The 13,551-nt window shown below is 42.8% G+C and overlaps 1 protein-coding gene across 1 annotated transcript in view; it reads right to left on the bottom strand.

Annotated features, from left to right (window-relative positions):
* Positions 1–5,287: 5,287 nt before the first annotated feature.
* UPF2 (UPF2 regulator of nonsense transcripts homolog (yeast)) overlaps positions 5,288–13,551 on the bottom strand; it is a 58,402-nt gene continuing 50,138 nt past the window's right edge. The window contains exon 21 of the mRNA XM_008948018.1: positions 5,288–5,750. Coding sequence (XP_008946266.1) covers positions 5,741–5,750 — 10 coding nt within the window. The 3' untranslated portion in view covers positions 5,288–5,740. The remainder of the gene's footprint in view (positions 5,751–13,551) is intronic.

Below are 13,551 nucleotides of genomic sequence, written 5' to 3'. Positions count from 1 at the left end.
ACTGTCTGGAAGTATTTGCTGCAAACAGAGCTGAGTGATGTAACCACCCTTGAAGTACTGGATTATTTATCAAGAGCAGGTCAGTGGAGCCCTTTCTCAGGGATAAATGTAGCCCCAGGGATTTCACACCACGTAAATAAACTCAAAGTGAGTGTTTTTCCCAGAATGTCAATAACTGACATCAAACGGATGGAGCAGAGCACACAGCCAGGTGCCTCCCACAACCACACAACCCAACACACAGACACTCCTTGGCTTTCTCAGTCATGGTGCCAGCTCCAGGGCTGCCCACACTGTGGTGGAGGGAGGTGGTTCACACCTGGGGACTCCTGGGGTTTGCAGGGCAGCAGTGATGCTTACCTCAATCTACCTCAAAATGCGGCCATCAGCATTACAGGGAATAGCTGTGGGGTCACAACCAACCTGCAGTCTCCAGGAGCTAAAAGATGAGGCCAACAGCTCCATTGCAGCCAAAGGGTTGGTCCAGTGATGGTACCTTTAATGGGGAAGAACATCACCAGTATCCAAAATTGCTTCCCTGGTCCCACTCATGGGTGTTACAGCTGTGAAACACGCTAATGAGTGTGAGACAGGGGTGGCCTTACCCAGGCAACTCTGAGGTACTACCCAAATCACAGAATCATACAATGTCTAGGCTGGAAGGGACCTCCAAAGGTCATCTAGTCCAACCCCCCAACCATAGGCAGAGACATCTCCAACTAGATCAAGCTACTCAGAGCTTCATCCAGCCTGATCTCTCCGCCACCTGTCTGGGCAACCTGTTCCAGGGACGTATCACCCTCATACTGAAGAACTTTTTCCTAATTTGAAGAATTTTTTCCTAATTTCCTAAAATGTTGGGGAAAAACTCAAATCAAATTGAAACAAAAAACCCCACAACAAGGAACAAAGTGTTTGTTTTGGGCTGTCAACCATGACTTCTTTCCAGCAGAAAAGGTTGCTCCCCTTTATCCCATGCAAAACGAACTTTTTTCAGGTAAATGTCCAAGAACAAATAAACATGAGCAAAATCTAAATTTTTCCCTCCTTTTTAAATGTCTCAACCATTTGGAGGGAAGAGAAGGGAAGGGATTGGATCTTCTTAACAAAACACTTTGTTCTTTTAACTACAATCATGAACACTTTAGTGTTTTAATGGCACAATAATAACTAACAAGAATAACTGACAATAACAACTTAAAAGCAACAATACAAGTAAATGTTTTGACATTTCCTCACTTGTTTGGTTCTCGCCCAGTTTCCTACTCCCTGTGTGCCAGGATCTCCTTAGGAGTGGTTGGAAAAAAACCTATTAATAGCTGAGTTCTCAGTAGAGGCAGCAAAGTGTCGTCTCAGACGAGCATCTTCAGCAGGGCAGACTGGCACATGGCCGAGGGAAAAACCTCAGTGTGGAAAAAATGAGCAACAAAGCTCAGAAGAAAAGATAAAAAAAAAAATTATCAGGGCAACAGCAAGCTTGTGGTATTATTTTTTTTGTGTTTATTTTCAGTATATTCACTTACCTGGCTGGGATATGTGGTCTTAATACTACAGCACAACTTTTGGGGGACAACAGTAATTAGCAAGTTTGTTTCCTCACTTTTTTCCTTTGCCTACCTTCATTTCCACCTCCCAACAGAAAAGCACAAGGATAACGAGCACAGAGCTGGCAGCAGCTTGGGGAAAAACCCTGAGAACCTGAGCAAATCAGGTGGTCTCCACCATGCAGAGGTGGCTTTCTAAGCCTCAACATTCAGAGCACTCCAGCAGGAGCGTGTGCTGCAGGGGATGAGCATCCCTCTGTGTCTGCATGGTTCTATCTCTGTAACAGCAGAGCCCTGTGGACATCTTCCTCTGAGGGCCTGGGACGTCAGTAACATCAGAGCAAGTCCCAAAACCCAGCAGCTCCTTAAAGCTTTACACCTTTTCTCTTAGTTTTACCAGGCTACAGCACTGCAGGGTAGAGGACAGGCAGTGCCCCCAGCTGGAGCTGAAGGTGTTGCCTGGGACACTTCTGTGTGGACCTGGCCCTTCCTGGTTTCAGAGCTTCCCGGCCACCCTGGCTCCATCCTGGAGGACTCCTCACACAGCATCTCAGCTCAAATGAGCTTTCAAGTGACACACAACTCATAGCACCACAGAGAGGTTTGGGTTGGAAGGGACTAACTAGTCCAAATCCCCTGCCATGGGCAGGGACACCTTCCACAAGACCAGGCAGCTCAAAGCTCCATCCAACCTGGCCTTTAACACTTCCAGGGATGGGGCATCCACAGCTTCTTTGGGAAACTTCTTCCAGTGCCTCACCACCCTCATCGTGAAGCATTTCTTCCTAATATCTAACCGAAATCTACTCTCTTTTAAACCGTTACCCTTTGTCCTGTCCCAACATACCTCTCCAAAAAGCCCCATCCCATCTTTCCTGTAGGCCCCCTTCAGATACTGGAAGGCCACAAGAAGGTCTCCCTGGAGCCTTCTCCAGGCTGAACACCCCAACTCTCAGGCTTTCTGCACAGGGGAGGGGTTCCAGCCCCTGGCATGCCCCAGGGTGCACCTCATCAGGTCCCACGGACTTACACATGTTCAGGTTCTTCAAGTGGTCCCAAACCTCATCTGCAGAAGGAACTTCACTCCCCCTGCCCCTGCCTTGAGTTTCAGGGGCTTAAGAGATGTGGGAAGGCACAAAAGCTGCAGAGTACAGTCACACAACACATTCCTGGCTGTCAGCAAGCCAGCTCAGGGAGCCCCAGCAGTGAGGACACAACTTCCAATTCCCGGAGCCGACTCCTGCGCAAACCCCTTCCCGAGAGCGCTCCCATCACAGAAATCCCCTGTGCAGTCCAGGCCATGGATCAACCTCTCCTTCATCTGCACACGCAGACTGAACTAACTCCAGGCGTGCTCGGGAACACTGCTACAGAAAGGCTCGAGCAGGAGCTCCTTCAACCAGCCCCCCTTGGGAAACTCTCCAGAGGAACACCCCCTCTCCCACCAGGCGATGCCACAGCTTGGCTGTGGAGTGATTTCCCCGGTGCCCTCTGGCACCTGCGGGACACTGTGCTGTAGGAAAACAGGAGAAATGGCACTGGACATCATTTCATTCATTAAACAAACATCCTGCAATCTGGCTAAAGCAGCAATATTGACAGAGAACAGAAAACCCCTGATCAAAGTGTAGGTTATTCGCCTCTTCTGTAGTTAAACCAAGCTGCTCACCTGATCACTTCAATTAAATATATTTAAAGGAAGACAAAAATGAAAGGAAACCATGAAACCCCTATAGCAACAAGTTGTAGGTGAATCAGGTGACAACACTGCTCTGCAAGCAGCAGAATGACACCGAGCCCAGCACCAGGTTCTGGGGTCAGCAAGTGGAAAAGCCATGAATGAAAAGGAGGAATCATTTTTTTCCCCCACTATGTATGTCCAACCATGATGGTTTCACTTGCCATCATTTCTGACATAAGATTTTTATGCAGCTAACAGTAGATTAGTTTATTTTAAAATTATACTTTGAAAGGTTTCACCAAATTTTTTTTTTTTTTTTTTTTTATAGGTCAGCCTGGTCAGGGAAATCCCCAGCTGACCCCCAACTATATTCAGCAAATAATTTTATAAAGCTATTTCCATCGATCCAAATTCCATCCAAGGCATTCGATCGACCGACACAAAATAAAGCTAATGTGGCCTCACGTTCCATTTTTATGCAGTTATTCAATTTGGATAAATTAAATGCTTTTGAAACTAAGCAGCACGTTGAGAAAAGGAAGTTGACTTTCGTTTGAACCACAATTAGATGTTTAATTTGCTATTAGGAATTGGCAGCATTTTTCATCAGGGAAGCAGAAATTAGATTGGACCAATGGATATGGTCCTATTGCTGTGGAAGACATTTCTGGAGGAGCTCAGAGTTACAAATGTGATTAATAAACACACCCATAAGTTTTATGTGGAAAAAAATGATATGAAAAGAATCACATGAGGCTTGAAATGAAGACCTGGTCTTCCTACACCATACTCCTCCTTATAGGGCACGTACATCCCACCTTCCCTGAGGAAAAAGGGACCTTCCCTGGGCACAGAGACAACTGTGCTTGGAGACAGCTGTGAAATCCTGGGGGTCTGGGTGACCACAAACTCACCAGCCTCCTTACACAATGAGATCTGGCAGAAGTTTAGAGAAACCTAGCCAAAACCAGCTTCACTTCACTCAAGTGAGATTAAATGTGTATGACATGTTATGTGAAATGATGAGCTCGGTTTCACAACTCCCTGCTAAAGAGCATGGAAATTTAACTGTGCTGCAAGTCTGTTTCTGGGGCAGGAGTCCTCCTGCTCTCTTAAAATGCCATTGGCTTTTCCACCTTCCTTGTGTGAAGCACTGCCCCAGCTGCAGCCCCACGGGATGCCACAACTCCTCAAACATCAGTCCAGAACAAAGTCAATGTAGAGAGACAGACACCAGTCCTAAATTACAACACTTTATTGCAGCATTGGCAAAGGTCAGATTTCTGAAGCTGGTGAAGATCGGGTGGCATTTCTGTATGAAATGTTACAATTTTACAAGTCTCTCTTCCTACATGCAGAAACCAAAAAATAACAGTGGTAAAAAGGATTTTAAAAGAGCTAGAAAAAAAAATTAGTAACATACAGATGAGCTCCTTAACTCAATTAACTACCTCTACCTGAAAGCAAACAAAACCCTATGCTAATAAATAACAGATTGTCAGAAACAGACCAAGAAACCTCATTTCTACTCAGAAAGAAAAAAAAAAATCCTACTTGTTTCCAGACTGAATTTTTTTTAAAACTTGTTTTTTGTTGTTTCAATAGACACAGAGGCTTACCAACCCATGAAGATCAACAAAATATTTGGATCCACTCCTTGACATCCTCCTGTTATGCTGACTGGCACGTTTTGGTTTTCAATGATACATACAATGGGCTCAACTACATCCCTGTCCTTAGGCTGGTGTCAGGCTGTTCCAAGCAGTACAAGTCAACACTCTGTGTTCATCAACTTCACATTCCATTTTAAACCTTAACAGACATTTAACCTCCTTGGCTCTTAAGTTCTTTACCCCTCCCCACCCACTCTTTCTTGCTCAACTGGCAGCAAAAGGCTATTCCTTAACCAAAAACTTTCTCGCTGAGGAGTGTTTGATAAGACGTTTTCCTGCTTGTCAGGGTTTTCTTTTGGATTGCACCATTTGCTCTATGTTTTTCTACTGCAGATTCACCCCCCCAGAGAACACCCTTCCAACGCCAAGGGCTCAACTCGGAGATAACGCAACTCGCACCAACTTTAGGACTTGGTTCTCCCACATACTGAGCTGTCAAAGACCTTTCCCTTTCCAGCGTAATCCATCAGAATTTCAGGCTGATCTTTGTTTCCACCAAGCTGCTCACTGGCCAAGTTAACCATCTCATTCCTTGGCTTCTGCTCCTCGAAGAAAATTCACCTTCAACGCGGTTCCCGTAACAAAAAGCTTTTTTTTTTTTTTGCTTGTGTTTTTTTTTGGTAGGCCATGACTGGAAGCTTCCACTGGTTCTGTGTGGGGTGGGGGGGAGAGGGGAGGCTGTTGTTTCTGCCCCACGGCCCCAGCCTGTCCCAGGTTTCGATTCTGAACGCTCTAGACTGACGTGCTGAGATGTGTCCACTGCTCTCATTTCATCGCTGGAGGACTCCGTTATCCACAACATCAGAGATACAAGACCTAATGAGATGACACTTGCTGCTGGGTCAACGTCTCCTAAGAAGAGAAAGGAGAAAAGCAATAATTTTGTGTGAGATATCCATTACCATGTAGGCCAGCAACAACCAACTACTAGTGACTTTAATATTCTTTTACCCTCTGAACATTAAAGTTATGTATGACCATCCCTTTTACATGAAAAAATGTCCCTACCCAGGAAAGTCACACTTAGTTTTCTTAAGAACGTACATATGCACCAAAAAATGGCACCTACTTGGAGGCATGCAATGCAACAAGAGCAGGGTAATCCAGCAGTAACACTAGTCTAGTGCCACTCACTTCAGCACAACTGTCACCTACTGTAGCTGGGCTGGTTTCCTGTTGATTTCTAAGCTGCTAATTAAAATTTAGTAGTACAAAGCCAAGTGAAAATTAGACATAATTATAAGGAAGCTCCAGGGCTACACACTTGAGTCTTTTACTGAGAAACAAACCAGTTCTATTTCTTTACATTAGTGCACAAACCTCAAGCATTTGGTGAACACTCATCTAAATCTAGCTTTTATTCAAAATCTTGCAAGAAAAAGGTTACAAGTATGTTAAAATGGACATGGTAACTTCTATATTTCTTGTAACAGAAAAAGCTTTCACAGGAATTCTGTGTTCTTATGTATTGCTTTGTTTTGTTATCCAGTATTTGCATATTTTATTTAAGCACACTGTATTTTTGTCAGCAGTACTGAGCTGAGGCATCACTAGAACTTACTGCAGTGCTGCTTCGATTATTTGGTTTCAACCATCTTTTAGTGTTATGTGATATAATATCCCAATTCCTTGTGGCACACCTGCTATCAGGAACATTGGCTAGGGGGCTGTAGAAGAAAGGATCTTTAATTTAATATATTTAGTAGAAGGAGATTTCACTTGCAGAACGTTAAAACCGAGAACCACCTTCAAACATCAATGAACTGCAGAATTCTGCTTTCACTTCTCCAGCTCCCTTAAAAAAACACCTAATTCTGCCATTGATGGGGTGGGAAGGAGAAAGATGAGGGCTAGCATGCATCCACCTTCATAAAAACAACTTGCATGCAAACCAGCAGCTGCCCTGGCACGTTGGCAGCAGGCAAGGCAGAGTAAGCCCTGCCAGTGATCAGGGCAGGCTGCTGCTGGGAAGAAGTCTTAAAAGCAGCTTAAAATAAAAAAAACAAAAGCACAACACATTTCAAGCATTTCCCTCCAAAGTAGTAAACCTGGCCCAAAGCACTATTTGTCAAGGTCAAGCTTTGTAATTAGCTGTAATTAAAGACATCTTGAATTATATGTGTAAAATAAGTCAGGTTTTTTGCAACCTATTCCCCCATTTCCTTCCCTGCTGCCACAGGTATTTATTTGTATAAAAATTTTTTTAGTTATCTTTTCAACACCACTGCCCAAGTATTAATACAGCCTATATACTCCCTGTGATAGAGAAGCACACAGATACACTCTTACCTACCTATGGCTAGAAGAGAAAACTGGAACTCATAAAAACTAACAGAAACACAACACCATAGCATAGGCTACAAAATAACCCCACGTGGAATCGGGGGAATCCAAGGGGCCAAGACAATGTTACGGCTTAAACTGCAGCAGGCCCAGGAGAGGCTATGCAATCAAGTCCTTTCTGCATGTTGGTGACATCACAAGATCACAAAAATTGCCAGTGTTTCTTAACACGTGAGATCTTTGAAATTAAATGTCACACGTGTCCCTGCTCCCTTCCTGCCCTCCACCAATCCACAGTGCTCTGTGCATTTCTGGAGCACTATTTCTTCACAAACTTCAAGCAGCTTCTTTCTCCTTCAAACACCTCCTCTCAAAAGTCACTTGCTGCTCTGCTTTTCACTAATCTCAGCTTTGGTGCTCTCCGTTCTCTCTCTCTCCTAATCACATTAGCCAAATATTAAATAGAAACACAATGAGCACCTGGAATGTATTTTTCCATTTTAAATATAATGCTCTTTTCTGAACAGTTCTTTTCTTCTGGCTTTCAGAAACATGAACTTTAGAGGGGAGGACATTTCTGAAAGAGGAAAACAGCATCAGAAGTTCAGAGTTCTGCTCTGAGCTGCTCCCTGCAGACAGCATATTAACTTAGAGAGACCCACCTCTGCTTTCAGTTCTCCTCCCACAGAAGTGGCCTTTGGGAAAAAACAGTACATATGCATTGCTGTGTTTACTGGGAAGAGGGGGAAAATTCTAGAAAGTACTACCCTAAGTCATGTGAAACCAAAATTCAAGTACCTGTCATGGCACAGTCAGCTTCTTTCCTGTCTCACAGATGTATGGAACTAAAAAGGCCACTTGTCCTCCACATGGGAATGTGGAAGTGTGTTCACATGTCAGACCATGAGGTGACCTGACTCCACAGTAGTAATGCAGTAACAGGGATTACACAAACACTGCACCTTAACATGGGCTCAACAACTGTGAAGGTGTTTAGACTGATTCTAAAAATGTTGCTTCTGCTGGTGAGACTGAAGTCTTGACAGCAAAATTGGCAATTACATTCTGTAGAACATTAACCTGTTTTGTACTGAAAAACATGTAGCACTGGATTTTAAATAGCTGTTATCAGTTTAGCTCTGCAAGAATATATTCTCTGGAACAATCGTATTTCAGAGAGTGTGTTTCTGGACTAATAAAATACTAAGGTTCCACAGCCAGTTCCTAACAAATCTGAATTATCAACTTCCATACTGTAAACATCACAGATTCAAATAATCTAAAAATGTCAGACTCACCTACATGAATCTTAAATAATAAAAGTTATTTTATACTCTGATCTGTTCAACAACAATAAAATACTACAGAAACTAAAATTACTATACAAACTATAGATTCTTTCCAGAGGGCCACAAAGCTAGAGGGGATTTTGTTTGGTATTATGATTTATATGGAAACAATTTTTTTTTTCTTTAAAAAACAGTTTTTATAAATGAGCATGTTAATAAATGAAATCTTGCCTCCCTCTCCCTCTGAACCATTACTGTGATAAAGTCTCTCTTGACCTTTGCTATATGGGTTAGACTTGCACCTACATTTGTAGACCCCAATAAGCATCATATTGCCACAACAAAAACCTGAGGACCTGGCTTCTCTTACTCATTCCTGTTTCATTCCAGTGCAGTTCCCCAAAAGAAGATGCAGGATTCAGAAAGCCCCCAGTCCATATCCATGCCCTGGGCTTTCCTCCTATAGAAATGCTGAAAAGGGAGGCTGGAATTTCTCTGCTGAATCTGAATGGGTTTCACAGAAGGCTACACCAGCATGTGACTATATTAGGGAAAAGGATGTAGTACAGGATCAAGAATGACAACTGAGAAAAGGTCAATATTAAAATACTGCTGAGAAAGATGGCAAACAATAAGGTGAACTGAGTAGGCACACAATTAAATAGAGCACTGAATTTTTTAGTGTTTACAGTTATCTACAATGTGAAGAGAGGAGCCACTTCATCCTAAAAACCTCTGAAGCAAGAGCAAAAATATTACTGATAAAGTGAGGGTCTCTCTATTATTATTTTTTTAAAACAATACAAGAGATCCTTGAAAATGACAACTAAAGAGTTTCAAAGTGTGATGAACCAAGGGACAGATTTATCACTTCAAGGCAGTGCCATGCCAACACCCAAGGGTTTGTCTGTTTTGAAACAAGGACAGTCTACAGTAATCAGCTACACTGGGCTAACAGAAGAATAGGATTTAGGCTGCCCAAGACTTGTGGTATGTCAGTAAGAAGTGAATTCAAATCTTCAGAATATAATATTAGTCAGTACATCAATGACATAGCAGGTGAGGTATGAAGTCTGTCCAGTAGCTGAAGCAGCAAATCATTTTAAATTCACATTTTTCCTTATTATCTATACTCTGATTTTTCAGCACTTATGGAAGACTCTATTATGAGGATATTTAGTCAAAATCCTAACATCCTGTTACTACTTTTGTTTCATTCATCTTTATTAAACGGGAAATAAGAGTAAGATGCAAATAGGAGACCTGAAATTACCAATTAACATGAATATGATTTAGTCTGTCAGCAAACATCTGTATCCCAATGGGCCTTTTGACAGACAGATCCTCTTTAGTTACTACACTTCCAAAACAGCAGTGACTTCTGACGTTGCTGCTTTCAATAAGAGGTTTAGTAAGTTTAAAAGCTCCATGGTAAGTCCCGTTTCTCTATAGTCAAATTTCTCTTTTTTCTTGGTAATCAGTAGATTTCATAAGATATGGTTAGTTACATATCACTAAGCAAGCCATTTAGTAGAACTCAATCCTCTTTAAACTAAGGAAAAACACTTTTCTGAAGTGAGAGGTTTTTCTCCAGCACTGTAAAAGAATATTTTCATGACAATCCCATCACAAAAAAAATGGAAAAGACTTTTGTAAATTTTGTGTTTCCTGAAGGTATCAGTTTAACAGCTCAATAAGCACAGTCCTCTTTTCATACACTCTTGCCTCCAGTGTTCTGGTTTAGCACCTCGCTAGACCAAAACAGAACCACAGAAACATTTAGGTTCCATGGTCCCTCTGACAGCCCCTGAATCCAAATCCTGCTGTGACAGCAAGGCTGATTGCAGAGACAGATTCTGTTGTTCAAGGCCAAAAACATCTGAGAATGGAGGGTGCCAGAGCCCTGCCCTGGACCAGGCTCAACCCAGAGAGGTTGTGGAGAGATTCCAAACCCACGTGGACACCACCCTGGGCACCCTGCTCTGGGTGACCCAGCTTTAGCAGGGGGAGTTGGACTAGGTGATCTAAAGAGGTCACTTCTAACCCCTACCATGCTGGGATTCACTTAATTCACTTCTGAATCATCCATTCTCATATGTAGTTTGGGATTTAACTTTCTAAAAGATGGCTGAAACACAGTGCTTAGGATGTGTTTAGCAACACAAAAGTAAAGGTAAAAACACCAAATGGATTTCACTCTTCTTAACACTCTATGAAATGCAATAAGTCCTCATCCCAACCTTATCAGAGCCTGTCAGGTTGTACGTTACAGTGGAAACCAGATTTACTTGCTCACATTATCCCTAACCTCAGGAAATTTAAATTAAAAAGTTGCATACCTTAAAGTAACATACATTATTTCCAAAAATTCATTACTATTCTAAGAAAATAACTTAACAATCTTCTTCATACATAAAGAAGAAACAACCCAACACAGCTTGCTCATCATGTGATAACATCTGTAATTATACAAATAAGTTCTATCATGTAGGAAAGCAAAAACTTCTCCAAACAGATATTAATTAATAGCTAGAATTAATAGCTCAGTTCCTATTTGCTGAGAGCAAAGATACTCTGGTGTCCTCAGAGTCCATGGGGTAACTTCTTAACTAAAACATGAGGGTAGTCTGGGCTGAGAGACTGCACTTCACCCTTCAATGTCAAAAGAGAATTTTCAACATATGCTATAAATCAGAAGAGCTCTAAAAATGCAGGTGATAATCTATACCAGAAGTGGTAAGCTACTGGTGGACACACAGTCTCCAGTGAATAAAACTCTGCTTAAATATCTTCCAGTGAGGGTTCAGGAAAGTAATATTTACTTACTAGAGGCTAAGATGGCTCAAGTGATGCATGACTGCAAGCCTGAGCACTGCACTCTACTACACCTAAAATACACCTATTAAACCAAAACTTCCTGGTCCCTGCTCTAAGGAGCTTACAGATTAACAGGGACAAAGTAAATTACATAATAACAAAACTGCATCAGAACTGCAAGTGCATGGCACAGTTATCTGGACAAGCAAACACCACTTAAACTGTTGGCTCGACAATGTCTGCCCTGGTTTGCAGTGAAGGCTTAAAATGTATTCTCCCTAAAACATTTGAAAATAAAAAGCTTTCAAAAGAAACGCATTAAAAAAATCTGCAAAGATCCCATGGACTGGTCTGGCTGCTGTGTGTGAAGAGTAACTGCAGTGTGCTCCTCGTGCAGGCTGCAGAGCATTTGGGAGAGGTGAGTGAAGAAGCTGGCTGCTCATGGCTTGGGTGGGCGTACCCTCTGCTGGGTAAAACACGGGATGGCTGGGCCCAAGGAGAGGTGGTGAGTGGAGTTAAATCCAGGTGGTGGCCAGTCACAAGTGGTGTTCTCCAGGGCTCAGTACTGGGGCCTGTTCTGTTTAACATCATCATCAATGATCTGGATGAGGGGATCGAGTGCACCCTCAGCAAGTTTGCTGATGACACCAAGTTGGGCAGGAGTGTTGGTCTGCTTGGAGCCAGGAAGGCCCAGAGGGAATCTGGACAGGCTGGATCAATAAACTGAGGCCAGTGGGATGAGGCTCAACAAGGCCAAGTCCTGCACTTAGGTTACAGCGACCCTCTCCAACACACCAAGTGTGGGGAAGCATGGCTGGCAAGCTGCCTGGCAGAAAAGGACTTCTGGGGGGGTTGGTAAACAGCCGGCTGAATACGAGTCACCATGTGGCCAAGATGACCACCAGCATCCTGGCTTGTATCAGAAACAGTGTGGCCAGCAAGCAGGGCAGGGATGTCCCCCTGTACTTGGCACTGGTGAGGCCATACCTCAAATACTGGGTTCAGCTTTGGGCCCCTCACTACAAAAAGGACATTATGGTTCTGGAGCATGTCCAAAGGAGGGCAACAAAGCTGGTGAAGAATCGAGAGTAAAAGTCTTGTGAGGAATGGCCGAGGGAACTGGGGCTGCTTAGCCTGAAGAAAAAAAGGCTCAGGGGAGACCTTCTCACTCTCTACAACTGCCTGAAAGAAGGCTGTAGTGAGGTGAAGGCTGGTCTCTTCTCCCAAGTAACAGGACAATAGGAAACCACCTCAAGTTGTGCCAGGGGAGGTTTAGATTGGATATGAGGAAAAAATTCTTCACCCAAAGGGTTGTCAAGCATTGGAACAGGATGCCCAGTGAGGAGATGGGAGTCTCCAGCCCTGGAGGTATTTAAAAGACATGTAGATGAGGTGCTGAGGGACATGGTTTACTGGTGGACTTGGCAGTGCTGGGTTAACGGCTGGACTCAATCTTAAAAGTCTTTTCCAAGCTAAAGGATTCTCTGAAGGAGAAGACTGTACAGTCACTTATGAAACACCTGCAAGCATTACAGCAACTCCACATAACCGGATAGTTTGTATTCCTATGACAGTATTAGGGCCAGTGATAAAAGAAATTAATGGACAGCACTGCTCATTTTATTGAGTTACATCAATAATGGTTAACAAAAAAACATTTTAAAACATTGTCTTTTCAAAAAAAGAAGGGCTTTTCTATAAAAAGTATTATCTCTACAGGGTCTCAGTGGAGCTAGTGGTCATTGGGAAGTTATGAAATGCTGATAAAAATGTACCAGAAAGAAGCTGGCAATGCTACTGTAACACAGGACTAGTACATGAACTTATTTCTAGTTTACAAAGACAGAGAAGGTAAACCCTCCCTTCCCTCTTGCTGCTCCCATCTATCCACCTCCAACATTAACTTGCCAAGAGAAACAAGAAAGCAGCCTGTGTTTCACCTGAAACTCTCTATTCAAATTTGTGCTGCAGGGTTATTTTAATGGTTTATTCTCAAGCTTACTCTGAGCGAGAAGCAACATACAGAGATATAACAAAGCTGTGGAATGACTATTATGCAATCTGGAATGGCTCTTTTCATCTTAATGTTGGTTTTGGTATGTTCTCACACACCATAAATCAAAGGTTCTCCTTCTCCCTCCCACCTTTATATTTTCTTTCCATTCAGGGCTTTGACTACAGAGATAGAGCTCACAAATTCACCAAACTGGAAAAGTACAGCTAGATATTTTTGTGTAACCTCTCCCTCCTCTCACTGCAAATTC

This window comes from Merops nubicus, unplaced genomic scaffold, assembly GCF_000691845.1.
Source record: "Merops nubicus isolate BGI_N331 unplaced genomic scaffold, ASM69184v1 scaffold3209, whole genome shotgun sequence".
Classification (NCBI taxonomy): domain Eukaryota; kingdom Metazoa; phylum Chordata; class Aves; order Coraciiformes; family Meropidae; genus Merops; species Merops nubicus.
This window is presented reverse-complemented; position numbering and strand designations above follow the sequence as displayed.